This window comes from Salmo salar, chromosome 10 (genome assembly GCF_965601325.2).
Source record: "Salmo salar chromosome 10, fSalSal1, whole genome shotgun sequence".
NCBI classification, from domain to species: domain Eukaryota; kingdom Metazoa; phylum Chordata; class Actinopteri; order Salmoniformes; family Salmonidae; genus Salmo; species Salmo salar.
Genome location: NC_138300.1, coordinates 87235260 through 87262533, shown reverse-complemented (window position 1 = coordinate 87262533; position 27274 = coordinate 87235260). Strand labels below are relative to the sequence as shown.

At 43.7% G+C, this 27274-nt stretch overlaps 1 protein-coding gene across 3 annotated transcripts in view; it reads left to right on the top strand.

Moving 5' to 3' along the window:
* Nucleotides 1-24078, top strand: part of LOC106560875 (solute carrier family 66 member 2) — an 87198-nt gene extending 63120 nt beyond the window's left edge. For 2 of the 3 annotated variants that reach the window (XM_014124261.3, XM_014124262.3), the window contains exon 5: nt 16819-24078. In XM_014124261.3, coding sequence (XP_013979736.1) covers nt 16819-16993 — 175 coding nt within the window. In that variant the 3' untranslated portion in view covers nt 16994-24078. The remainder of the gene's footprint in view (nt 1-16818) is intronic. The other variant, XM_014124263.3, reaches the window with a different exon arrangement.
* The last annotated feature ends 3196 nt before the right edge of the window (nt 24079-27274 follow it).

Below are 27274 nucleotides of genomic sequence, written 5' to 3'. Positions count from 1 at the left end.
GCATCACGAGGACTGTCTCTCCAGACTCGGCAGCGCCATGGACAGGATGCTGGCAACCATCCTGCGCTTGGAGAGGAATGTGCAGTCCCTCCAGTCTCCAGCACCAGTTCCGGCACCATCCCCCACACAACCACTACCTGCCTCCGTCCCATCTGAGCCGGTCTGCGGAATACAGCTGGGGGTACAGCTGGAGTTACCCTGCCATGATGACAATTTGTCACTCGATCAGCTCAGGCTACACGCCTGCCTCCTCATCGCCCCTGGGACTGTGCCCTTGACCTGCTGTCTGACGCAGCCCTCCCGAGAGGACACGTCTATCACTTCTCCTATGCTGAGACCAAGGCCATGGAGATCTACGTACAGGAGAGCCTCCGGCAGGGTTTTATCTTCCCCTCTACGTCACCAGCCTCTTCGAGCTTATTTTTTGTTAAAAAGAAAGATGGGGGACTGCGCCCCTGCATTGATTATCGAACTTTGAATAAAGCCACCGTCAAGTTCAGCTATCCTTTACCCCTTATCCCAACCATCATCGAACAAATGCATGGGGCGCAGTACTTCATGAAGCTGGACTTGAAGAGCGCCTACAATCTGGTGCGCATTCGTGCAGGCGACGAATGGAAAACGGCCTTTTCCACGACCACGGGCCAATACGAGTATTTCGTAATGCCTTTTGGCCTGACTAATGCTCCTTCAGTCTTCCAGGCCTTTATTAACGAAGTGTTTCCGGACATGCTGGGACAGGCGTAGTGCTTTATATAGACAACATTTTGGTCTATTCTGCTGACTGTGCCCAGCATGTCTCGTTAGTCAAGTCTGTGCTGGGAAGACGGTTGGCGCATGATCTATATGTCAAACATGAGAAATGATTGTTTTTCCAGCAGTCCGTGTGCTTTTTGGGCTACCTCATATCCACGAAGGGAGTGGAGATGGAGGAGCAACGCGTCAATGCAGTCAGATCATTGCCCATCTCTAACTCCGTGAAAGCAGTCCAGCGATTCCTGGGGTTCACCAACTATTTCCGGAGGTTCATCTGGGGCTTCAGCACGGTGGTCGCGCCTCTTACCTCCCTGCTGAGAGGAGGTCCCCAGCGGCTTCGTTGGACGGCGGAGAGGATGTTCAAGACATTGAAGGCACGCTTCACCACTGCTCCCGTGCTGGCACATCCCAACACCTCACTCCCCTTCATCGTCGAAGGTGGATGCCTCCGAAGTAGGAGTCGGGGCAGTGCTGTCCCAGCGCATTGGAAACCTTCCAAAGCTATACGCCCTGTGCCTTCTACTCCAAGCCGCTGAGCCCCGCCGAGAGGAACTACGATATAGGGGTCTGGGAACTCTTGACGGTCAATAAGGCTCTGAAGGCGTGGAGGCACTGGCTGGAGGGGTCCAAACACCCTTTCCTGGTGTGGACGGACCACCGCAACCTGGAGAACATCAGGGCAGCAAAGAGGCTAAACCAGAGACAGGCCAGGTCGGCTCTATTCTTCACCAGGTTCCAATTCACGCTTTCCTATAGGCCAGGCTCGAAGAACATAAAGGCGGACGCCCTGTCTCGCCTCTATGACACAGAGGAGAGGAGACCCCCATCATCCCTCCATTCTGTATCATTGCGCCAGTGGTATGGATGGAACCCGCATGGAACCCGCACCTGCACAGTGCCCGGAGAACAGAGCCTACGTGCCCACGGGTGTGCGGGACAGCCTCCTTACCTGGGCGCACACGGCGTCTGTGTCGGGTCATCCTGGGATAAGTCGTACCATCGCCTGCCTGTCTGAGAAGTACTGGTAGCCCACCTCGGCTAGGGACATCTTTGTTTACATCTCTTCCTGCTCCATCTGTGCTCAGTCAGACACCCAGACACCTCCCTTATTGAAAGCGCCTTCCCCTGCCAGTTCCACAATGACCCTGGTCTCACCTCTCTGTGGACTTTGTCACTGACCTTCCCCCCTCCTAGGGGAACACCACCGTTCTCATTGTTGTGGACCGGTTTTCCAAAGCTTGTCGCCTCCTTCCTCTGCCTGGGCTCCCGTCGGCCATGCAAACCACAGAGGCTCTTTTTATGCATGTCACTAAGGGATCCCGGCAGCGTAGCCTAGTGGTTAGAGCGTTGGACTAGTAACCGAAAGGTTGCAAGTTCAAATCCCCGAGCTGACATGGCACAGATCTGTCGTTCTGCCCCTGAACAAGGCAGTTAACCCACTGTTCCTAGGCTGTCATTGAAAATAAGAATTTGTTCTTAACTGACTTGCCTAGTTAAATAAAGGTAAAATAAATAAATAAAAGAGGTGACCTCTGACCATTGGCTAAATGTGCCATTAGCCATCGCCTTCTTCCGGTGGTGTAGTTGTGGGGCCAGACTAGTAACCTTGGACACAGTTCAATGTCAGATAGATGTTGCAGGAGCTTTGCGTGATCTACTTGATCAAAGGCTTTGGACATATCAGCAAGTAACACCCATTGTTGGTTTTCTGGAGTCTTTCACAAGGGTAGTAGTACTGGACTTTGGTAGGCAGGCATACTGATTCGTGCACTCAGATAAAACTGTTTTTTTTAATGATGAAGCTCTCCTGGATTTTTCCAAGGCATGAAGTTAGACAGATGGGCCTCCAGTCACTCGCTGTACATAGGTTTGACACTTTAGGTATGGGACACACATTGGCAGTCTTCCAGGCAGCAGGAACAGTCCGCTGCCAGTAGGAGGTGTTAACTACAGTATGTGTGTGATAACAGGAGCTAGATCTTCTGCTCTTTTAGTGGCCAGGCTGGAATGCCATCAGGTCCACACGCTTTACGTGGGCTGAGTCTGGTCAGAGCTTGCTTTATCTAACCAATGCTGCACAGCTCAACCTACCTTGTAGGCATGGGCAGGGGGAAAATGGCAAGAGGTGTGGTGCTTGTCCACGCCTCAGCAAAAAAATACATTAAAAACATCAGCCACGTTGTCGTCTTCAATTCCCTCAACCTGTATTCTCCCTCCTGATGTTTCTTTGGTCCCAGTCCTTTGTTAATGAAATCCCACCATTCCTTGGGAGTTTTCTTCTTTAGGTCCCGGATTTCAGTTTTGTAGTAGTTTGTCTTTACTTATATATATAAAAAAAATTGATCTACATTTTTTTTTTAAATACCCTGCTGTTAGCTTTTTGCACTGAGAATTTAATTATTGACATAAATATTTTAATGGTTTTAGGTTTAATGTGAACAACACTTTTTATTCTGCTCATTTTACCTGTAATCTGTACCTCTTCTGTATCAGTATTCCTCCTCGTACTCCTCTTCCCTTCATCTTGACCATGCTTCTCGCTGGGGCCGTTGATAACAGAAGTTTGACTAATACATTAAAGCTGGGAATTAGAAAGTGTCACTCTGCATGCATATGCAAGTGTTTCTTCTATTACTGGGCAGAACAATGACTGCAGTTTTATGAAAATCTGTGCTTTGAGGATCTGGCAACAATATTTGTACACTATTTTTATGGATGGAAATTTGCACAGTCAAGGGTCCCTTTTTGGCTGTCTCACCTGAATGTGGACTTATTTACTTTCTTGTAAAGAATGTGAAATGTCTGAGGGCAAACTCTCCCCCTCCTTCGTTTGGGAAAGCAGATCCATCTTTCTCTGGCAGTTTGCGGACCTTCCAGTGTTTGCTTCCTGACAATCGATACGCATGCATATTTCATCCTTTGGGTTAAGAGCAGAATCTTTTTCCCCTGCTGTGCCTTTTGATTTCTGCTCCTCTATGACCCCCACTGGGAAAATGGTGTGGATGTCTGCGGTCCCACGGTTATTCACTCCACCAAGTAGCGATGTAATACTGTTTCAACTGAAGGCCTTTCTCTGGGTAATCACACCAGACTCTGGTGCTGAACCATGTCTGACTCTGAGAAACAGCACTGTAGTACATTAGCTGGCTAGCATTAATATGACCCCATTAACAGTTACATTCTAGTCTCTCTCAGGGCAGTCTTTGTGTCCACAGAAACAGCAGTTTTGTTCGTAATTTAATTTAATTTGGAAAACGTGTCTGAATTCTCAATGGTAACATTACAGACAGGGCATTAAAGCAGCAGCCTACTGTTTGCTGTCTACCTCAAAACAGATTACAATAGGGCTGGACACATGACATTGTGAACCACTGTCTACTATGCCAATGACCTCTGCCCTATGAGAGGCCACTGAGAGTGTTAAGAGTGTCCTAGATTGAGTCTTCTCACTGGGTTGACTTCCCTGGAGCAGCCCTGTAAATCTCTGCCCACATTAGACTGCTGTGTGTCAGTCGCCTCCTCAGCGAGGGGGAGAGAGAGGGAGAGCAGGGGAATGAGAGACGCGTCTCAATGTGACTGCAGTGGTTTGAACAGAGCTGCTTTAATAGTGTCCCTCCCAGACTCCTCCTTTCCCTCCCCTTCCTCATAACCTCCCTCTTTCCTCTTCTCTTCTCTCCTGTCCTTCCTTTCCTTTCTTCCACTCTCCTCTCCTCCACCTCTCCCCTCACTTATTTCCTCGGCTCCGTCTCTCCTCTCTTCTCCCCCACTCCTCCCCCCGTCAGTACAGTAATTAGCTCAGAGGCTCAGAAAGAAGGACGGAAAAGATGAGCCCTGATGCAGGGAGCCGAGGGGATTGCTGGTCAGGTGGTCTAACTCCTCTGATGGCTCTGAGGAAGTTCAGGAGGAGTTTACTGTAAATGTCGCTATCTGCACTCTTAGCGCCGCTGCAACCTTTCAGATGCTCCATCTATCCCAGGCCTCCAAAAGAGAAGCTAATATGAGGGCTGACAGCTCTGGCTCAACACAGAGTACAATTACAACCAGAGCCAGGTACCAATCAGGCCAGCCTCTATCACCTCACTCACACCCTCCCTCCATTTGTCTCTCTGTCGTCTATCCTTGGCATCTGCACCACTATATCCCCCTGCTCTCTCTGCCTCTGGTGTAGTGGTGTATAGAGAGATTTGCTGACACTGTGTTTGTGAAGTCTGTGTTTGCGTGAGATAAATATATATTTTGGAGATGAAGATTAGGTGTCTAATCTCTTTCTCCGTCTCGCACACACACGTTCTCGCTCTCACACGTCTTTTCTGTTCTTTCCTTCACTCTCTCTCCCTCTCTCTCTGTTCTCTCCTATGCTCTGCCACTTAGGTCAGATGAAGGTGTCAGGTTAGATGGGATCAATAGGGGACTTGTCAGGACTAGTGAGGGGGTAGAGAAAGCGCTTTCAGTATTTCTAATCAATACCATAATCACTTCTCCTACCTACAAAGGGCCCCCAAGGCCACGATCAATTGTTTACTCAGTATTACTTTCATCTCCTGTTGATCCACAGGACAAGTGACATGACTGTTTAAGTGTGTACAGTTGAAGTCGGAAGTTTACATACACCTTAGCCAAATACATTTAAACTCAGTTTTTCACAATTCCTGACATTTAATCCTAGTAAAAATTCCCTGTCTTAGGTCAGTTAGGATCACCACTTTATTTAAAAAATGTGCAATGTCTGAATAATAGTATAGAGAATGATTTATTTCAGTTGGGTCAGAAGTTTACATACACTCAATTAGTATTTGGTAGCATTGCCTTTAAATTGTTTATCTTGGGTCAAACGTTTCAGGTAGCCTTCCACAAGCTTCCCACAATAAGTTGGGTGAATTTTGGCTCATTCCTCTTGAGTCAGGTTTGTAGGCCTCCTTGCTCGCACACACTTTTTTTCAGTTCTGCCCAAAAATGTTCTATAGGATTGAGGTGAGGGCTTTGTGATGGCCACTCCAATAAGCCATTTTGCCACAACTTTGAAAGTTGTCATGGGGTCATTGTCCATTTGGAAGACCCATTTGTGACCAAGCTTTAACTTCATGACTGATGTCTTGAGATGTTGCTTCAATATATCCACATAATTTTCCTCCCTCATGATGCCATCTATTTTGTGAAGTGCACCAGTCTGTCCTGCAGCAAAGCACCCCCACAACATGATGCTGCCACCCCTGTGCTTCACAGTTGGGATGGTGTTCTTCGGCTTGCAAGCCTCCCCCTTTTTCCTCCAAACATAACGATGGTGAGTATGGCCAAACAGTTCTATTTTAGTTTCATCAGACTAGAGGACATTTCTGCAAAAAGTATGATCTTTGTCGCCATGTGCAGTTGCAAACCGTAGTCTGGCTTTTTTCTTCCTTGCAGAGCAGCCTTTCAGGTTATGTCAATATAGGACTCGTTTTACTTTGAATATAGATACTTTTGTACATGGTTCCTCCAGCATCTTCACAAGGTCCTTTGCTGTTGTTCTGAGATTGATTTGCACTTTTCACACCAAAGTACGTTCATCTCTAGGAGACAGAACGCGTCTCCTTCCTGAGCGGTATGACAGCTGTGTGGTCCCATGATGTTTATACTTGCGTACTATTGTTTGTACAGATGAATGTGGTACCTTCAGGCGTTTGGAAATTGCTCCCAATGATGAACCAGACTTGTGGAGGTCTACAATTGTTTTTCTGAGGTCTTGGCTGATTTCTTTTGATTTTCCCATGATGTCAAGCAAAGAGGCACTGAGTTTGAAGGTAGGCCTTGAAATACATCCACAGGTACACCTTCAATTGACCCAAATGATGCCAAATGATGCCTATCAGAAGCTTCTAAAGCCATGACATTTTCTGGAATTTTCCAAGCTGTTTATTGGCACAGTCAACTTAGTGTATGTAAATTTCTGACCCACTGGAATTGTGATATAGTTAATTATAAGTGAAATAATCTGTCTGTAAACAATTGTTGGAAAGTAGATGTCCTAACCGACTTGCCAAAACTATAGTTTGTTAACAAGAAATTTGTGGAGTGGTTGAAAAGCAAGTTTTAATGACTCCTCCAACCTAAGTGTATGTAAACTTACGACTTCAACTGTATGTATGTACTGTGTGTGACATTTGTGTGTCAAATCAAGTACAATTTTATTTGTCACATGCACCGAATACAATGGGTGTAGACTTAACCATGAAATGCTTGCTTACTTGCCCTGCCCAACGATGCGGAGTTAAAATAATAATATTATCACAAGGATTAAAATACACAAACATTTTGCTATATACAGGGAGTACCAGTACCAGATCAATGTGCAGGGGTATTTGAGGTAGATACAGTGCCTTCAGAAAATTTTCACACCCCTTGACTTGCCCATATTTTGTTGTATAACAAATTATGATTAATGGAAAATAAAACTGAGTGTACAAAACATTAAGGACACCTGCTCTTCACATGACCTAGATTGACCAGGTGAATCCAGGTGAAAGCTATGATCCCTTATTGCTCTCAAATCCACTTCAATCAGTGTAGATGAAGGGGAGGAGACAGGTTACAGGAGGATTTTTAAGCCTTGAGACAATTGAGACAATTGAGACATGTGTGCCATTCAGAGGGTGAATGGACAAGACAAAAGATTTAAGTGCCTTTGAACGGGGTATAGTAGTAGGTGCCAGACGCACTGGTTTTGTCAAGAACTGTAACACGACTAGGTTTTTCATGCTCAACAGTTTCCCGTGTGTATCAAGAAAGGTCCACCACTCAAAGGACATCCAGCCAACTTGATACAACTGTGGGAAGCAATGCGGTAAACATGGGCCAGCATCCCTGTGGAACGCTTTCGACACCTTGTAGAGTCTATGCCCTGACGAATTGAGGCTGTTCTGAGTGCAAAAGAGGGGGGAGCTCAATATTAGGAAGGTGTTCTTAATGTTTTATATACTTGGTGTAACTTGATTTAAAACACAGGTATAAATACACGGGATGATGGGGAAGATGGGCGACACCTGGAGGGGGGTGGAGACAAGCACAGAGGTGAAACCGATCAGGGCATGACATACCCATAACACTGGGTGTATTAATACACCATCCAAATAAATAACTGCACCATGCTCAATGGGATATTTAATGTCAACTTTTCTTACCAATATACCAATAGGTGTCATTTGCGAACCGCAGGAAAACCTACATGGTCTTTGTGGTTGAACCTGTGCTTAAAATTCGCTGCTCAGCTTTGGGAACTATTTGTATGTGTGGAGTATAGAGATGGGGTAGTCATTTAAAAATAATTTTAAACAATTATTGCATACAGGGAGTCTATGCAACTTATCTGACTTCTTAAGCACATTTTTACTTCTGAACTTATTTATGCTTGCCATAACAAAAGGATTGAACACTTATTGACTCAAGACATTTCAGCTTTTCATTTAGTTAATTTGTAAACATTTATAACAACTTAATTCCACTTTGACATTATGGGGTATTGTGTGTAGATCAGTGACACAAAATCGAAATGTAATCAATTTTAAATTCAGGCTGTAACATAACAAAATGTGGAAAAATTCTAAGGGTGTGAATACTTTCTGAAGGCACTGTATGTACATGGCAGTGTAAATTGACTAGGCATCAGGATAGATAATAATACAAGTAAAATAAAGAACGGAGTAGCAGCAGCATATGATGCGTGTGTATTTATGTGTGCGTATGTAGTGTATAGACGCCTCACAAGTCCTCAACTGACAGCTTCATTAAATAGAACCCGCAAAACCCCAGTCTCAACGTCAACATTGAAGAAGCGACTCCGGGATGCTGGCCTTCTAGACTGAGTTGCAAAGAAAAAGGCATATCTCAGACTGGCCAATAAGAAGAAAAGATTAAGATGGGCAAAAGAACACAGACACTGGACAAAGGAACTCTGCCTAGAAGGCCAGCATCCCGGAGTCACCATTTCACTGTTGACGTTGAGACTGGTGTTTTGCAGGTACTATTTAATGAAGCTGCCAGTTGAGGACTTGTGAGGCGTCTGTTTCTCAAACTAGACACTCTAATGTAGTTGTCCTCTTGCTCAGTTGTGCACCGGGGCCTCCCACTCCTCTTTCTATTCTGGTTAGAGACAGCTTGCGCTGTTCTGTGATAGGAGTAGTGCACAGCGTTGTACCAGATCTTCAGTTTCTTGGCAATTTCTCGCATGGAATAACCTTCATTTCTCAGAACAAGAATAGACTGACGAGTTTCAGAAAAAAGTATTTGTTTCTAGCCATTTTGAGCCTTTAATCGAACCCACAAATGCTGATGCTCCAGATACTCAACTATTAGCTAACACAACGTGCCATTGGAACACAGGAGTGACGGTTGATAATAATGGGCCTCTGTACGCCTATGTAGATATTCCATAAAAAATCAGCCGTTTCCAGCATGAACAATGTCTACACAGTATTTCTGATCAATTTGATGTTATTTTAATGGACAAAAAATGTGTTTTTCTTTCAAAAACAAGGACATTTCTAAGTGACTCCACACTTTTGAACGGTACTGTGTATGTATGTATATATATATATATGAATATATATATATATATATATTGCTCAAAAAAATAAAGGGAACACTTAAACAACACATCCTAGATCTGAATGAAATAAATAATCTTATTAAATACTTTTTTCTTTACATAGTTGAATGTGCTGACAACAAAATCACACAAAAATAATCAACGGAAATCCAATTTATCAACCCATGGAGGTCTGGATTTGGAGTCACACTCAAAATTAAAGTGGAAAACCACACTACAGGCTGATCCAACTTTGATGTAATGTCCTTAAAACAAGTCAAAATGAGGCTCAGTAGTGTGTGTGGCCTCCACGTGCCTGTATGACCTCCCTACAACGCCTGGGCATGCTCCTGATGAGGTGGCGGATGGTCTCCTGAGGGATCTCCTCCCAGACCTGGACTAAAGCATCCGCCAACTCCTGGACAGTGTGTGGTGCAACGTGGCGTTGGTGGATGGAGCGAGACATGATGTCCCAGATGTGCTCAATTGGATTCAGGTCTGGGGAACGGGTGGGCCAGTCCATAGCATCAATGCCTTCCTCTTGCAGGAACTGCTGACACACTCCAGCCACATGAGGTCTAGCATTGTCTTGCATTAAGAGGAACCCAGGGCCAACCGCACCAGCATATGGTCTCACAAGGGGTCTGAGGATCTCATCTCGGTACCTAATGGCAGTCAGGCTACCTCTGGCGAGCACATGGAGGGCTGTGCGGCCCCCCAAAGAAATGCCACTCCACACCATGACTGACCCACCGCCAAACCGGTCATGCTAGAGGATGTTGCAGGCAGCAGAACGTTCTCCACGGCGTCTCCAGACTCTGTCACGTCTGTCACGTGCTCAGTGTGAACCTGCTTTCATCTGTGAAGAGCACAGGGCGCCAGTGGCGAATTTGCCATTCTTGGTGTTCTCTGGCAAATGCCAAACGTCCTGCACGATGTTGGGCTGTAAGCACAACCCCCACCTGTGGACATCGGGCCCTCATACCACCCTCATGGAGTCTGTTTCTGACCGTTTGAGCAGACACATGCACATTTGTGGCCTGCTGGATTTCATTTTGCAGGGCTCTGGCAGTGCTTCTCCTGCTCCTCCTTGCACAAAGGCGGAGGTAGCGGTCCTGCTGCTGGGTTGTTGCCCTCCTACGGCCTCCTCCACATCTCCTGATGTACTGGCCTGTCTCCTGGTAGCGCCTCCATGCTCTGGAAACTACGCTGACAGACACAGCAAACCTTCTTGCCACAGCTCGCATTGATGTGCCATTATGGATGAGCTGCACTACCTGGGCCACTTGTGTGGGTTGTAGACTCCGTCTCATGCTACCACTAGAGTGAAAGCACGGCCAGCATTCAAAAGTGATCAAAACATCAGCCAGGAAGCATAGGAACTGAGAAGTGGTCTGTGGTCCCCACCTGCAGAACCACTCCTTTATTGGGGGTGTCTTGCTAATTGCCTATAATTTCCACCTGTTGTCTATTCCATTTGCACAACAGCATGTGAAATGTATTGTCAATCAGTGTTGCTTCCTAAGTGCACAGTTTGATTTCACAGAAGTGTGATTGACTTGGAGTTACATTGTGTTGTTTAAATGTTCCCTTTATTTTTTTGAGCAGTGTATATATATATATATGAATATATGTGTGTATCTTCTGAGTGTGCATAGAGTTGCTGAAAGGTGGAGTCAGGGCAGATAGTTAATTAATGGTTACCTGATGCTCCGCTACCATTTGCCAGATGGTAGCAGAGTGAACAGTCTATGGCTTGGGTGGCTGGAGTCTGGCATTTTTCGGGCCTTCTTTTGACACCTCCTAATGTAGAGGTCCTGGATGGCAGGGAGCTTGGCCCAAGTGAAGTACTGGGCTGTCCACACCACCCTCTGTAGTGCTTTGCGGTTGAGAGTGCTGCATTTGCCATACCAAGCAGTGATGCAGTCAGTCAAGATGCTCTTGATGTACTGTAGCAGCCGTAGAAACCTTTGAGGATCATGTCAAATCTTTTCAGCCTCCCTAGGGTAAGAGGTGCTGTTGTGCTCTCTTCACAACAGTGTGGGTGTGTGTGGACCATCATAACCCTATCAGTCCTGAGACCTGAGCAAAAATCGGCATTTATCTGGATGTCTTATGTTCAGCCTCACAATTAAGTATTTAACAATTTTCTTTTCAGGACAACCAGGGTTACGAGAAGAACAATTTGACATAAATAGTTTCATTCATGAGTTTTATTGACAAATGTAAATAAATAAAAAATAAAGTCCACCAAAGCAAAAACCGGATAAAAATGTATTTATATGAATGTTGTAAATACAGAAATAGTTTTCTCAATGGGAAATGTATATCCAACTAGGCAGTAACAACTGTGTAGTGTTTGGAGTTTGTGACAGCAACTATCATAATATTAATACATTTAATTTCAGTAGCGCTTTTAATTAGTTATCTCAAAGCTCTACTGAGTAGGCTTGGACGATATACTCTATACCAGGATATTTCAAAATATAAATTTGGGGGGGTTTTGGGGACACCCCCACCTTGTGGGTGCTGTGGGGGTGTGTGCTATGCCATTGCTTCTAACTATAAGTTAAGTATAACCATAAGAAATCTAAGATGTGTCAGATAAATTATGTCCAGCTCAGGGCCCCAGCTATGCTTTTGGTTTGCTAACTTGCTAGCTAAATGGCTAGATGTTAAGATCAAGCTTCTCGGGTTATAGCAGAGACATTCAATCCCCTCCTCGATCAAGATCCCTGTTGCCTTAATTGTTTTGTGCGTCAAAAATAGCGCCCCTTGTATGCAAATTCAGTAATACCATATACCATGGTGTGGTACAGAAATGGTATGACGGTTTGAGAATCTGGATACCACCCCGTCTTCTGAGCAATTTTTTTTTTTTAATGATATATACAATAACTAAATACATTTACAATCGAGGCAGGTAAAATTGCAATAGTTGGATAGGTGCTAAATATATTTTAGATTGGGACTAGGACTATGAAAAAAAGTATGTAGAAGAGGGATTTAAGGCCCGTTTTAAAAGTTGAGTGATCCCCAGTCCACCTGGTCGTGCTGCTGCTCCAGTTTCAACTGTTCTGCCTGCGGCTATGGAACCCTGACCCGTTCACTGTATGTGCTACCTTGTCCCGGACCGGCTGTTTTCGAAGCTCTCTCTCTCTACCACACCTGCAGTCTCTCTCTGAATGATCGGCTATAAAAAGCCAACTGACATTTACTCCTGAGGTGCTGACCTGTTGCACCCTCTACAACCACTGTGATTATTATTATTATTATATGACCCTGCTGGTCATCTATGAATGTTTGAACATCTTGGCCGTGTTCTGTTATAATCTCCACACTGTCACAGCCAGAACCGTTCGCTGCCCGCACCTGCCCACCCGACTAGCATCACCACCCTGGACGGTTCCGACCTAGAATATGTGGACAACTATAAATACCTAGGTGTCTGGTTAGACTGTAAACTCTCCTTCCAGACTCATATTAAACATCTCCAATCCAAAATCAAATCTAGAATCGGCTTTCTATTTCGCAACAAAGCCTCCTTCACTCACGCCGCCAAACTTACCCTAGTAAAACTGACTATCCTACCGATCCTGGACTTCGGCGATGTCATCTACAAAATAGCTTCCATTACTCTACTCAGCAAACTGGATGCAGTCTATCACAGAGCCATCCGTTTTCTTACCAAATCACCTTATACCACCCACCACTGCGACCTGTATGCTCTAGTTGGCTGGCCCTCGCTACATATTCGTCGCCAGACCCACTGGTTCCAGGTCATCTATAAGTCTATGCTAGGTAAAGCTCCGCCTTATCTCAGTTCACTGGTCACGATAACAACACCCACCCGTAGCACACGTTCCAGCAGGTATATCTCACTGATCATCCCCAAAGCCAACACCTCATTTGGCCGCCTTTCCTTCCAGTTCTCTGCTGCCAGTGACTGGAACGAATTGCAAAAATCGCTGAAGTTGGAGACTTTTATTTCCCTCACCAACTTTAAACATCAGCTACCTGAGCTGCTAACCGATCGCTGCAGCTGTACATAGTCCATCTGTAAATTGCCCACCCAATCTATCTACCTCATCCCCATACTGTTTTTATTTTATTTACTTTTCTGCTCTTTTGCACACTAGTATTTCTACTTGCACATCATCATATGCTCATTTATCACTCCAGTGTTAATCTGCTAAATTGTAATTATTCGCTCCTATGGCCTATTTATTGCCTACCTCCTCATGCCTTTTGCACACACTGTATATAGACTTTCTTTTTTCCCTACTGTGTCATTGACTTGTTTATTGTGTTATTGGCTTGTTTATTGTTTACTCCATGTGTAACTCTGTGTTGTTGTCTGTGTCACACTGCTTTGCTTTATCTTGGCCAGGTCGCAGTTGTAAATGAGAACTTGTTCTCAACTAGCCTACCTGGTTAAATAAAGGTGAAAAAAAAGAGGACTGGCCACCCCTCATAGCCTGGTTCCTCTCTAGGTTTCTTCCTACGTTCCTGCCTTTCTAGGGAGTTTTCCAAGCCACTGTGCTTCTACATCTGCATTGCTTGCTGTTTGGGGTTTTAGGCTGGGTTTCTGTACAGCACTTTGTGACATCGGCTGATGTAAAAAGGGCTTTATAAATACATTTGATTGATTGAAATTTGATTGATGGAGCGGCTCTCAGATTATTAGGGAGAGCATTCCATAGGTGAGGGGCAAGGGAGCAGAAGGCTTGGTCCCCCATAGTTTGGAGATGGGTTTTGGGGACTTGAGGCAGTGGCTGTAGAGGAGAGTTTCAGGTGGCTCGCTATTGAGATGAGGTTGCATACTTAGGTGGGGCTCAATCCATTCGATTTTGAAATCGATCCTGTACACCGAGTATATCAAACATTAGGAACACTTTCCTAATATTGAGAGCTTCGGTAGTGATTTGGCTGGGAGGCCCCCAAACAGTGCATTGCTGTAGTTGATCAAAGAGAAATCAAAGGTGTGGATGAGTTTCTCTGCATTTGGCTGGGAGAGTGATGGTATGACCCGGGCAATGTTTTTTGAGATGGAAAATGATATTTTAGGGAGTGGGGTCACGGCCAGGGTCGCCATTGTACAGCGCCCCTGGAGCAATTAGAGTTAAGTGCTTTGCTCAAGGGCACAGCAACAGATCATTTTTTCTCACCTTGTTAGATCCGGTATTCGAACTAGCAAACTTTCGGTTACTTCTCCTGTAGTCACGTTCTGCTCGTTGGTCTTACTGACGTTGAGGGAGAGGTTTTTGTCATGGCACCACACTAACACTAAGTCTCTGACCTACCTGTAGGCTGTCTCATCGCCATCAGTGATCAGGCCTACCACAGTTGTGTCATCAGCAAACTTGATGTTGGAGTCATGCGTGGGTGAACAGTGAGTACAGGAGGTGACTAAGCACACACCCTTGAGGGGCCCCTGTGTTTAGGGTCAGCGTGGCGGAGGTGGTGTTGTCTATCCTCACCACCTGGGGCCATCCTGTCAGGAAGTCCAGGATCTTTTAACAGAGGGAGGTGTTAAGTCTCAGGGTCACCAGCTTGGTGATGAGCTTGGTGGGAACTATGGGGTTGAACGCTGAGCTGTAGTCTGTGAACAGCATATTTACATACACAGAGTGTACAAAACATTATGAACACCTTATTAATATTGAGTTGCACCCCCTTTTGCCCTCAGAACAGCCTCAATTCATTGTGGCATGGACTCTACAAGGTGTCTTGAGTGTTCCACAGGGATGCTGGCCCATGTTGACTACAATGCTTCCCACAGTTGTCAAGTTGGTTGGATGTCCTTTGGGTGGTCGATCATTCTTTATACACACGGGAAACTGTTGCAGTTCCTGACACACACACACCGGTGCGCCTGGCACCTGCTACCATATCCCTTTCAAAGGCATTACATCTTTTGTCTTGCCCATTCATCCTCTGAATGGCACACACACACAATCCATGTCTCAATTGTCAAAAATCCTTCTTTAACCTGTCTCCTCCCCTTCAGCTACACTGACTGAATAAGACTTAACAAGTGACATATACAAGTCTCCATTGTGATGTGCTGCTCTTGTACAGATGACCCGCCCCTGTTAATTACCTCGTTAATGATTCATCCTTGTTAATGATGTTTGCCGTCTCTAGAGCAAAGAAATTAGCAAATATTACTTGGGGACGGCGGGAGAGAAAAGAGAGGGGGAATGTAAAAAAAAATCTAACATTTAAGTGGGGGGGATTAGTGGGAGGGTTTCTGCTGGAAAGGAGAGCTCATCTTGTGCGGTAGAGGACATATTCAGAAAACTTTTAGCCCATCAAAAAGACTGGATTTCCCTGTGGGAATGCTATAGATGTGTCCACATACACATGCCCTCACCTTTATTTCAACCCATACAAACCTCTAAGCATATACACATGTACTCAATTGTAGAATAGTTGATAACATATGCTTGACATTGAATATAAATAAGACCTCAGTGATTTGTTTTTCCTCCAGACAACAGCCAATCACTCAACATTTTGATCAAAGGAGAGTGAATCAAGCAGGTTTCTGATGTTAAATACAGTATCTTTGAATCAACTCTCAACTTAAGTTTGATAAACACGTAATACAAATCAGCAGATCAGTGAACGCAAGTCTCAGCTGTTAAGTTAATAAGAAACTGTTTACCCTTTGATACTGCACTTATATGTTTTACACACGATCATTTCGAAAATATCTCATCTGCATGACAACGTGGACTCACAAACTCACAGTAAACAAATCTATAGAATCACTCTCCAATAAAGCCTTAAATTGCTTCTCAGCAGTCTGTCTTCAGTTCAACTCACATTCTCTCTGTCACATTCTCTGTCACAATGGTAATCATTCTCACTCAAAATGTTCTTTGAATAAGTTTTGCTGTAACTTTAGTGAAGTTAGAGTATTGTCTGAGCTCATGTGTAGATAGCTGCTGTGCTCCTCTTGAGGGTATTAGCCTGCACTGCTGATGTCCAGGCAGCGCTCTGCCTGATCAATCATTGTTTTGCTGGCCACTTTACTCTGTTCATTGATTGTTTATCTGCTGTTCTCTTTTACTCCTCAGACTTTCTGTTGTGTACTGATTTCAGATTGCATTTAGGAAACAATGATACTGTTGAGTCCTGGCATCAGCTTATTGATGCGCCTATCTTTACGTGTATACAACAGAAGTTGTTTTCCCAAATGTGGGTCAAATCTAAATTAAATTACGTTTTATTTGTCACATGCTTTGTAGACAATAGGTGTAGACTAACAATGAAATGCTTACTTATGGGTCCATTTCCAACAATGCAGAGTTAAAGGTAAGATAAAAATATAAATAGTGACGCAAGGAATAAATACACAGTGAATAACAAGTAGAAAATAACATGGCTATTTACAGGGAAAATGATCTTAAACATTTATAAAATTGTGGATAATCAATGTTCTTTGTCATAGCTTGCTACATATTTACTCTTTCTCATTGTCTCTCTTGTATCAGTGTGAAGATGGTGCTGCTGTGGACTGCTGGAGACATTTTCAAGACGACGTACTTCGTGATGAACCACAGCCCGTCCCAGTTCTCGGTGTGTGGGGCAGTCCAGATCCTCATAGACATGGCCATCCTACTGCAGGTGCTCTTTTACAGCCAGGACATCAGGGTCAAACTGGGATGAACCCTATGACCTTATCATCCTCCAATGCATCAATGCTCTTAATCAAAGACTTATACCTAAACTTGTGTGCCTTACCATGTATTTTTTTTTAAGATATTAGATGGAGAATGCCAGAGAGGTATTGTGTATGTTTTACTATTTGATGCCAGTCATTTGTGTCTTCATAGGTCATTTGCTTTGCTAGTTACTGAAGGGCAGTGTGTGTCCATCAGTCAATCTCTACCGGCTCCACAGGCAGCTTGAACGACACGACGGGCTACTCTGACTGACGACTCCTTCACTGTGTACCTCAGTATGTTTTTAAGATGAAATATAGACATATGTATATGTGTGTCAGTGTGTGTGCGTTTCAGCATGAATTGATTTTAGCCATCGGCATTCTCCAGTGCCACAGGGGCGCAGCAGTCTAAGGCACTGCATCGCAGTGCTAGAGGCGTCACTACAGATCCGGGTTCGATCCCAGGCTGTAACCGGCCGTGATCGAGAGTCCCATAGGGCGGAGCACAATTGGCCCAGCATCGTTAGGGGAGGGTTTGTCCGGTGGGGATTTACAAGTAGGCTGTCATTGTAAATAAGAATGTTCTTCACCAACTTGCTTAGTTAAATAAAGGTTAAATAAATAAAAATGGCAAGGTATTGGTATTTGGTATTTTATTAGAATTCCCATTAGCTGTTGTAAAAGCAGCAGCTACTTTTCCTGGGGTCCACACAGAACATGAAACATGACATAATACAGAACATTAAATCAAATCAAATTTTATTCGTCACATACACATATTTAGCAGATCTTATTGCAGGTGTAGCAAAATGCTTGTGTTCCAACAGTGCAGTAGTATCTAACATTTCACAACAATACACACATCTAAAGGTAAAAGAATGGAATTAAGAAATATATAAATATTACGACGAGCAATGTCGAAGTGGCATTGACTAGAATACAGTATGTAAACATTATTAAAGTGACCATTGATTATATGTCTATTTACATAGGTCAGCAGCCTCTAAGGTGCAGGGTTGAGTAACCGGGTGGTAGCCAGCTAGTGACAATGACTAAGTTCAGGGCAGGGTACTGGGTGGAGGCCAGCTAGTGATTGCTATTTAACAGTCTGTTGGCCTTGAGATAGAAGCTGTTTTTCAGTCATTCGGTCCCAGCTTTGATGCACCTGTACTGACCTCGCCTTCTGGATGATAGCGGGGTGAACGGGCCGTGGCTCGGGTGGTTGATGTCCTTGATGTCCTTTTTGGCCATCCTGTGACATCGGGGGCTGTATGTGTCCTGGAGGGCAGACAGTGTGCCCCCGGTGATGCATTGTGCAGACGGTACCACCCTCTAGAGAGCCCTGCAGTTGCGGGCGGTGCAGTTGCCATACCAGGCGGTGATACAGCCCAACAAGATGCTCTCAATGGTGCATCTGTAAAAGTTTGTGAGGGTCTGTGAGGGGCCAAAAAGGCTCTGTTCAGGTTGAAGCGACGCTGTTGTGCTGTCTTCATCACACTCTCTGTAGGTGGACCATCAGATTGCCAGTGATGTGTACGCCAAGGAACTTGAAGCTTTTCCCCTTCTCCACTGTGGTCTCGTCGATGTGGATGGGGGCGTAGTCCCTCTGCTGTCTCCTGAAGTCCTCCATCAGCTCCTTTGTTTTGTTGACATTGAGGGAGAGGTTATTTACCTGGCACCAGTCCACCAGGGCCCTCACCTCCCTGTAGACTGTCTCGTCATTGTAGGTAATCAAGCCTACTACTGTTGTGTCGTATGCAAACTTGATGATTGAGTTGGAGACGTGTGTGGCCACGCAGTAATGGGTGAACAGGGAGTACAGGAGGGGGCTGAGCACGCACCCTTGTGGGGCCACTGTGTTGAGGATCAGCGTAGTGGAGATGTTATTCCCTACCTTCACAAGACAAGAACAACTCAAGGACAGAACTACATGCATTTAAAAATGACTCGCGTAGCTTACGTATCAATACATACACACAAACTATCTAGGTCAAATAGGGGAGAGGTGTTGTGCCATGGGGTGTTGCTTTATCTGTTTTTTGAAACCAGGTTTGCTGTTCACTTCAGCAATTTGAGATGGGAGTTCCATGCAATAATGGCTCTATATAATACTGTACGCTTTCTTTAATTTGTTCTGTGTTTGGGGACTGTGAAAAGACCCTTGTTGGCATATCTGGTGGGGTAAGTGTGTGTGTCAGAGCTGTGTGTAAGTTGACTATGCAAACATTTTTGAATTTTCAACACATTGTTTCTTATAAAAATAAGTGATGCAGTCAGTCTCTCCACAACTCTTAGCCAAGAGAAACTGGCATGCATCATATTTCTATTAGCCCTCTGATTACAATGAAGAGCAAGATGTCGTGCCGCTGTCACGACTTCCGCCGAAGTTGGTCCCTCTCCTTGTTCGTTCGGTGGTCGACGTCACCGGTTTTCTAGCCGCCACCGATCCACTTTTCATTTTCCATTTGTTTTGTCTTCATTGTACACACCTGGTTTCCATTCCCATAATTATGTTCCTTATTTAACCCTCTGGTTCCCCCATGGTTTTGTGCATGTTTGTTCATTGTAAGTGGGTCTGTCTTTGTGAGCTTGATTATTTTCCTTCTTGAAATATTTGTTGTTTTGAGTAAAGTTACGTGAATTACTCATCTCTGTGTCCTGCGCCTGACTCCGTCTTACCTGCTACACCTAGACGCCTTACATCCGCTCTGTTCTGGGCCAGCTGCTGCTTAACTATATGTATTTTCATGCAGCACTCGACCACACGACTGGACAATAATCAAGATAAGAAGAAACTAGAGCCTGCTTGACTTGCTTTTTGGAGGGCGGTGTCATAAAAGCTGAGCATCTCTTTATTACGGACAGACCTCTCCCCATCTTTACAACCATTGAATCTATATGTTTTGACCATGACGGTTTAAGTCTCCTGAACTTGTTCAACAGCCGCACCATTCATTACCAGATTCAGCTGAGGTCTTGTACAAATACAATGCTCAGAATGTATACAGTACATCTACAGGAAGCATGGCCCACATTCATCACTGACAAACAGCTATTTCTGGAGAGCAGCTTTCTACTCACCAAGCAGAACTGCCGGCCTGTGACTGAGGGAAAGGAACTATATTGAAAATGTTGTACTTGGGATCACAGCTACCTAAATGACAGTACAATGATATAAAAAGGATCCATTAAAACATACTGTTAGTCTTGGATTGTTCCTTTAACCTTTGCTAACAAGTACTGTAGCCACATTTTAAGAACTTCCAATGGTCAGTTGAGGGAATGTTGTGGAGTAAATCGTTATGGTGTTCTGAATCTGGTCCTTTAGAGAGACTATAATGGAGGCTTTCCAGCTCAGTTAGTCTCTGTGGTCACACTGGCGTCGTCATCAGTTCCACGCTGTTTAGTTTTATTAAGAGCCATCCGAGAAGACGGAGCTACCTATGATTTGTTAGGGAACAGCTTTATGGTCATCAGAGGGACATTTTGTTTTCTCCTTGCATTGTTTCCTTAGTAGTTTAACACTAGACACTGCTGAAAGGAAGAGAGATCAAGAGATGAATGCTGAATGTCTGTGCCTGCCTACCTGTCTTCCTCAACTGTCCTCCATGAATTGCCAGGCTATAAGTGCCTGTGGCCTCCCAGTGCTGGGACAGTGATAATCATTTACGAGGCTAATGTTTGCACAGCGTGCAGAAAGTGGCCCTGCCTCGTTACATTTCCCATCTGTAGCTGACGGTCCTGCCTGCCTCTGCCTGGCAATGTGAAGCTGAAAACAAGGGACAGATTGCCTGTAAAGTGTGTGTGTGATGCCATCCTCCAAATAAAGAAAATAATTGTTGCGACTTCTATTTCAAAAGGTGTTAAAATACAGTGTAGGTAGCTGATAGGATCATACTCAAATCTGCCTAATACCAATCCCCAAAACATCTTTGCTCTGTGTTATGATTTTATGTAAGTATAGAAAAAACAATTACATTATTTATCGTCCTTTTTATTCTGCCATATAATACAGGCTGTTGATGCAAGAAGGCTTCTTGCGTTCTGTTTTCTTATTGTTTTTATATCCTATAGGCTGTTATCTTGATGTTTATCAGGATGATTGTTTTTCTTTGAGCTCAGCATGTTTGTATACCTGTGTTCCTCCCTATGTTTAATATACTTGGTCTGTTGGCAGCCTTGTATACCCCAGGAAATAATGGCCATCCATACACACACCCGTCCAATGGCAAGCTACAGTTGAAGTTGGACGTTTACATACACCTTAGCCAAATACATTTAAACTCAGTTTTTCACAATTCCTGAAATGTAATCCTAGTAAAAATTCCCTGTCTTAGGTCAATTAGGATCACCACTTTATTTTAAGAATGTGTAATGTCAGAATAATAGTAGAGAGAATGATTTATTTCAGCTTTTATTTATTTCATTACATTCCCAGTGGGTCAGAAGTTTACATACAATCAATTAGTATTTGGTAGCATTGCCTTTAAATTGTTTAACTTGGGTCAAACGTTCCGGGTAGCCTTCCACAAGCTTCCCACAATAAGTTGGGTGAATTTTGGCCTATTCCTCCTGACAGAGCTGGTGTAACTGAGTCAGGTTTGTAGGCCTCCTTGCTCGAACACGCTTTTTCAGTTCTGCCCACAAATGTTCTATAGGATTGAGGTCAGGGCTTTGTGATGGCCACTCCAATACCTTGACTTTGTTGTCCTTAAGCCATTTTGCCACAACTTTGGAAGTATGCTTGGGGTCATTGTACATTTGGAAGAACCATTTGCGACCAAGCTTTAACTTCCTGACTGATGTCTTGAGATGTTCCTTCAATATATCCACATAATTTTCCTCCCTCGTGATGCTATGTTTTTTGTGAAGTGCACCAGTCCCTCCTGCAGCAAAGCACCCCCACAACATGATGCTGCCACCCCCGTGCTTTACGGTTGCGATGGTGTTCTTCGGTTTGCAAGCCTCCCCCTTTCTCATCCAAACAGATGGTCGTTATGGCCAAACAATTCTATTTTTGTTTCATCAGACCAGAGGAAATTTCTCCAAAAAGTACGATCTTTGTCCCCATGTGCAGTTGCAAACCGTAGTCTGACTTTTTTAAGGGGGTTTTGGAGCAGTGGCTTCTTCCTTGCTGAGCAGCCTTTCAGGTTATGTCGATATAGGACTTGTTTTACTATGGATATAGATACCTTTGTACCTGTTTCCTCCAGCATCTTCACAAGGTCCTTTGCTGTTGTTCTGGGATTGATTTGCACTTTTCGCAGCAAAGTACATCCATCTCTAGGAGACAGAACGCATCTCCTTCCTGAGCGGTATGACGGCTGCGTGGTCCCATGGTGATTATACTTGCGTACTATTGTTTGTACAGATGAACATGGTACCTTCAGGTGTTTGGAAATTGCTCCCAAGGATGAACCAGACTTGTGGAGATCTACAATTTCTTTCCTGAGGCCTTGGCTGATTTCTTTTGATTTTCCCATGATGTCAAGCAAAGAGGCACTGAGTTTGAAGGTAGGCCTTGAAACACATCCACAGGTACACCTCCAATTGACTCAAATGATGTCAATTAGCCTATCAGAAGCTTCTAAAGCCATGACATCATTTTCTGGAATTTTCCAAGCTGTTTAAAGGCACAGTCAACTTAGTGTATGTAAACTTCTGACCCACTAGAATTGTGATACAGTGAAATAATCTGTCTGTAAACAATTGTTGGAAAAATGACTTGTGTCATGCACAAAGTATATGTCCTAACCGACTTGCCAAAACTATAGTTTGTTAACAAGAAATTTGTGGAGTGGTTGAAAAGCAAGTTTTAATGACTCCAACCTAAGTGTATGTAAACTTCCGACTTCAACTGTAATGTATAATGAGTGTAAAAAAAACATTAAGAACACATTCCTAATATTGAGTTTTTTGCCCTGAGAACAGCCTCAATTTGTCGGGGCATTGATGCTACAATATGTCGAAAGCATTTCACAGGGATGCTGGCTCATGTTGATTCCAATGCTTCCCACAGTTGTGTCAAGTTGTCTGGATGTCCTTCGGGTGGTGGACCATTCTTGATACACACGGAAACAATCGGTGTATACCGTATGTGTTAAAGTACTATCTATCCAGATGTTATGTATATGAAATTATGTTATTCCTGCTATGTAACTACATTGTAAAACAATAAGTGCAATGTATGTAAAATGTACATGTAACAAAAAAGGAAAAGCTGTAAAAACAAAGAGGATGGTGGATGAGTCAATCTTTTTTTTACTTCATAGGAAATAATGTATATTAATGTGTGTTATATGATCAGTTACTGTCCAAATTGTCAAATTTTCAAAAGTCTGTTGTAGGTAATTGAATCAAAAGTGTGTATCTAGGAAACATTTGTATTAGCCCAAACAACTGTTTTTATAAACCATTCATAGCAACACCTGGTCATTTGTCAGGTTTGTGTAAGGTGATGTGTATACAGAGTGAGACGACAGGCAAATATTTATATGCGTGGGTTTGATGAGAGTAGGAACCTGCCTGTGAAACACTGTTCAAATCAGCGAAGCTAAAAATTGTTACATTTGTCTATATACTTGAGAATTTTGGATTTGAGATCAAATGTTTTATATGAGACGACAGTATAGCATGTCACCTTTTATTTGAGGATATTTTCATTCATATCTGTATTACCGTTTAGAAATGAAATCTCTTTGTCTAGTCCCCCCATTTGAACATTTGTTTTTTAATAAGTATTTAGACAAATTCAATTATAAGTAGTCAAAAGTTTAGTATTTGGTCCCATATTCCTAGAACGCAATGACTAGCTTGTGGCTCTATAAACTTGTTGGATGCATTTGCAGTTTGTTTTGGTTGTGTTTCAGATTATGTTGTGTTAGAAATTAATGGTAAATAATGTATTATGTCATTTTGGAGTAACTTTTATTGTAAATTGTAAACCTTTGGTATTTTTGTATTTAAATGTATGTTGCTATGTCCTTGAGCTGTTCTTGTTTATTCATGTTCTGTATTATGTAATGTTTTATGTTCTGTGTGGACCCCAGCTAATGGGCATCCTAATAAAATCCTAAATCCTATGAAACATTTTATCTCAAATCCCAAATGCTGGAGTACAGAGCCAAATTAAAAGTTTTAGCTTCACTGTCCAAATAAATAGGTAGGGGAATGTGTATTCAAAGCCTCTTCTCCTTGTCATGGTTCAGATGAACTGGATAATGTATTACCATAGCTAGCTATAAGTCTATGTAGAGGAGGTCCAGGTGGACAGTATCTCCAGGAGAATATAAATTAAATATTCAAACCTGAGGGAGGGAGGGAGGGTCTCTAGATTATAGATGAGAAGTCTCCTCTCTAATTCTCCACTCCCCCACTTATAGACAGGCCCATCCATTAATGATGGTATGTCAAATTATCAATGCTGGGATTGCTGGGTAATCATCCTTGACTCCGGGTTGAGGGGTGCGGGGTGGGGGGTGGGGCTGCAGACAGTGGGGAAGTGGTGTTGCCACTGCTGAGAACAGACCAGGGCCAGGCCAGGAAGCCCTGCTCTGTGATGGATGGCCTCATCTGACCCTCTGACTTTGGCCTCAACAGACAGCCCAGTGATGGAGAGCTTGGCAGTTTAAAGCACATACTGTAACTCTGACCTAACATATAGCCTAGGCCAAGCAAACAGCTGAGCACACCTAAAAAATAAAATGGCATAGTAGGAAATATAAAGGCATTATGGCTGGTAATTTAACCTACATTGGTTTTTGTTGTGTAAATTCACAGTAATGTTAAGTTGGGACATATTTTATTTTTTATTACATAATGAAATTAGATTTTTGAAATTGATGAATTTGTATTTTTACTAAGTCTGAGTCTTTTACAGTATTTTGGGAGTCAGTCTAACTGAGCAACCCTCCCGTGTCAAATGGGTTTTCTGTGGCAAGATATATGGAACTGTTGTCCTTAGCTTTCACTACCATTTTTCCCTCCAAGATTAAGTTTGGAGTGGGGAAATATGTTCCGTACATCCATCTTCCGTGCAGAGATTTATATTTGTATTAACTGGCTGTTGTAGGTGGTGTCCCACATGAAATGCAGGCTCCCAGAGTACAGTGTATTTATCACAGGAAAATGCTAGAAGTGTCATATTGCAAGAGGACATTACTGTTGTGTCCGAGTTGGCAAGCAAGATGGAAGATAACAGATAAGCATCGATAGGAAGAAGAGTCAGTAAAGGCTGGATGTGGTTTCTTGATGGAAGAGAAGGGGGTTGGGGCTAAGATGCTGCTTTCTCATACTCTAAAAGGAACTCAAGGACTTAGAGATGACCTCAACACTAGATGGGAAGTGACATGTGGTATGTCGTTGTGCTCATCATGCAAGTCATGCAACTTTGTGCATGCGACTCTCTCCGAGTCATCACATTAAAATCCAATTGTCTGTAAAGCCGTGTGACGAGCAAGGCTGTCCTCTCGATCGCCGTTCCCCAGTTCAAGTTCACTCATTCCAGGCATGCTAAGGGCTCTGTAATACCCTGAAGATTCCACCATGTAACATTTATTTACCAGCCTAACCACCCCTTAACCCGCTACCACCTGGCACTTGGTAATGAATGACGTGGGCAGACACAGTGGATGAGGAAGAGAGAGAGGCACTGGGGTCATACATTTAATTAAGTGATAATGCCCAAGAGGCCGGTGTTTGGAGGATCTTTGGCACGGGTGTTGTTACTGTAGGCCCCTGTGCCACCCAAGTCGGCTGGTCGTTCGTTCTATTGGTTCGGTTGCCAGAGACTCGACCCAGTCGTTCAGTCTTTTTGTTCTGTATCTATGGATACAGAACCGTCGTTCATTCTAAATGTTCCATTGTCATACTGGCTGGCAACGTTCTTATCCCTTGCTTGCTAGCTAGCCAACTACGGCTAACTTACAGTCACGTCAAATGTCAAAAAGAATAACAACAGTAGCTGCATTTGCATTTGTTTAAGCTGTTTTCTAGTGACATTTATTTGGATACATCCATAACAATGAGCTAATGAGGTGCAATTTCGCCTGGCATAGAAAACGTTCTCTCTCGTCAGGACACTGTTGTTCAGAGGAGCTAGCCAACAACACAGCTAATATAATCCCTTCAAACACTGAAGTAAAGACTGCAAACTAGTTGCACTTAGTTTTGTTTGACCTTTTTTCAATTGACATTTCTTTGTATATATCCATAAAAATGATGCCTGCTGATTCATGATTTCGACTGACTGAAAAAAGCTGCTAGCCTGTTTGTCTCGTCCCGACCCCTACACGTTCATTACTATAGGATAGCTGGAGATCGAATTTGAATATTGAAACAATGTTGAAAATGTCGAGAGACAGACAGTAAGGTTTATACAAATCTCCGCGGTTGAAAACTAAATGTTAGTCTAAAAGAAATGTGAGATAATATCTAGATGCTTTTTATAGTGGAGAATAGGTTTATAAACTGCCTGGCTGGATAGATGAGACAGTGGATTGCGCAGTCAGATGGAACAGAGTAAATAGGCATTTTAACGTCATAGATTTAGCCAGTGGTAACTTGTGAAATACACACTGTCTGGAATGTGCTTTTAACCAATCAGCATTCAGGATTAGACCCAGCCGTTGTATAAACGCTCATAAGTGCCCCTCCCTGGACTTGGGCTAAATTACTCAATATGGTAGTGTAATGAGAAGGCCCATGCGAGAGGCGGGGAGAGAGAGGGTGAAATATCCACCATGTCACTGGACTGCAGCTGCCCGCCTGACTGGAACATTGAGCCATTGAGGGCGAAGCGTTGGGTTTGTTGCCAGGGTAGATGGAGGCCATGCCTTTTTCTCTTCATTACTTTATCTTTCACTGCTCCTTTCTCCTCGTATGGCATGTAAGGTCATGCGTCAAGCCATGCACACCAGCTGTTCTCTCTGCAAAGACAAAGTACAGTGGCATTCTCAGCAGACAAGGAAGTTGCTCTTGCTGAAACCACACTGCGCTCCACTCCTCCAGCTGCTCACCAGAGCTTTTCCCTGAAGAGGAGAGACCACCAAGGCTTTTCTCCTTAACACGCCATGCCATCACCTCATAACTGTATCCCTAAGCAATTAGCGCTGAATTAGTTTGAGGTCAATTTCAGTGATTCTCAGTCGACCCCATCCCATTGTGTAACAATTTAATCAATTCCAATTTCTCTCCCTCGATTCCAATTATTTTTCATCAATTCAGATTCAAATTAAATAACCTCTAATCAGGAGGTTGAACATACCAGCGTGATGTGCTGACTA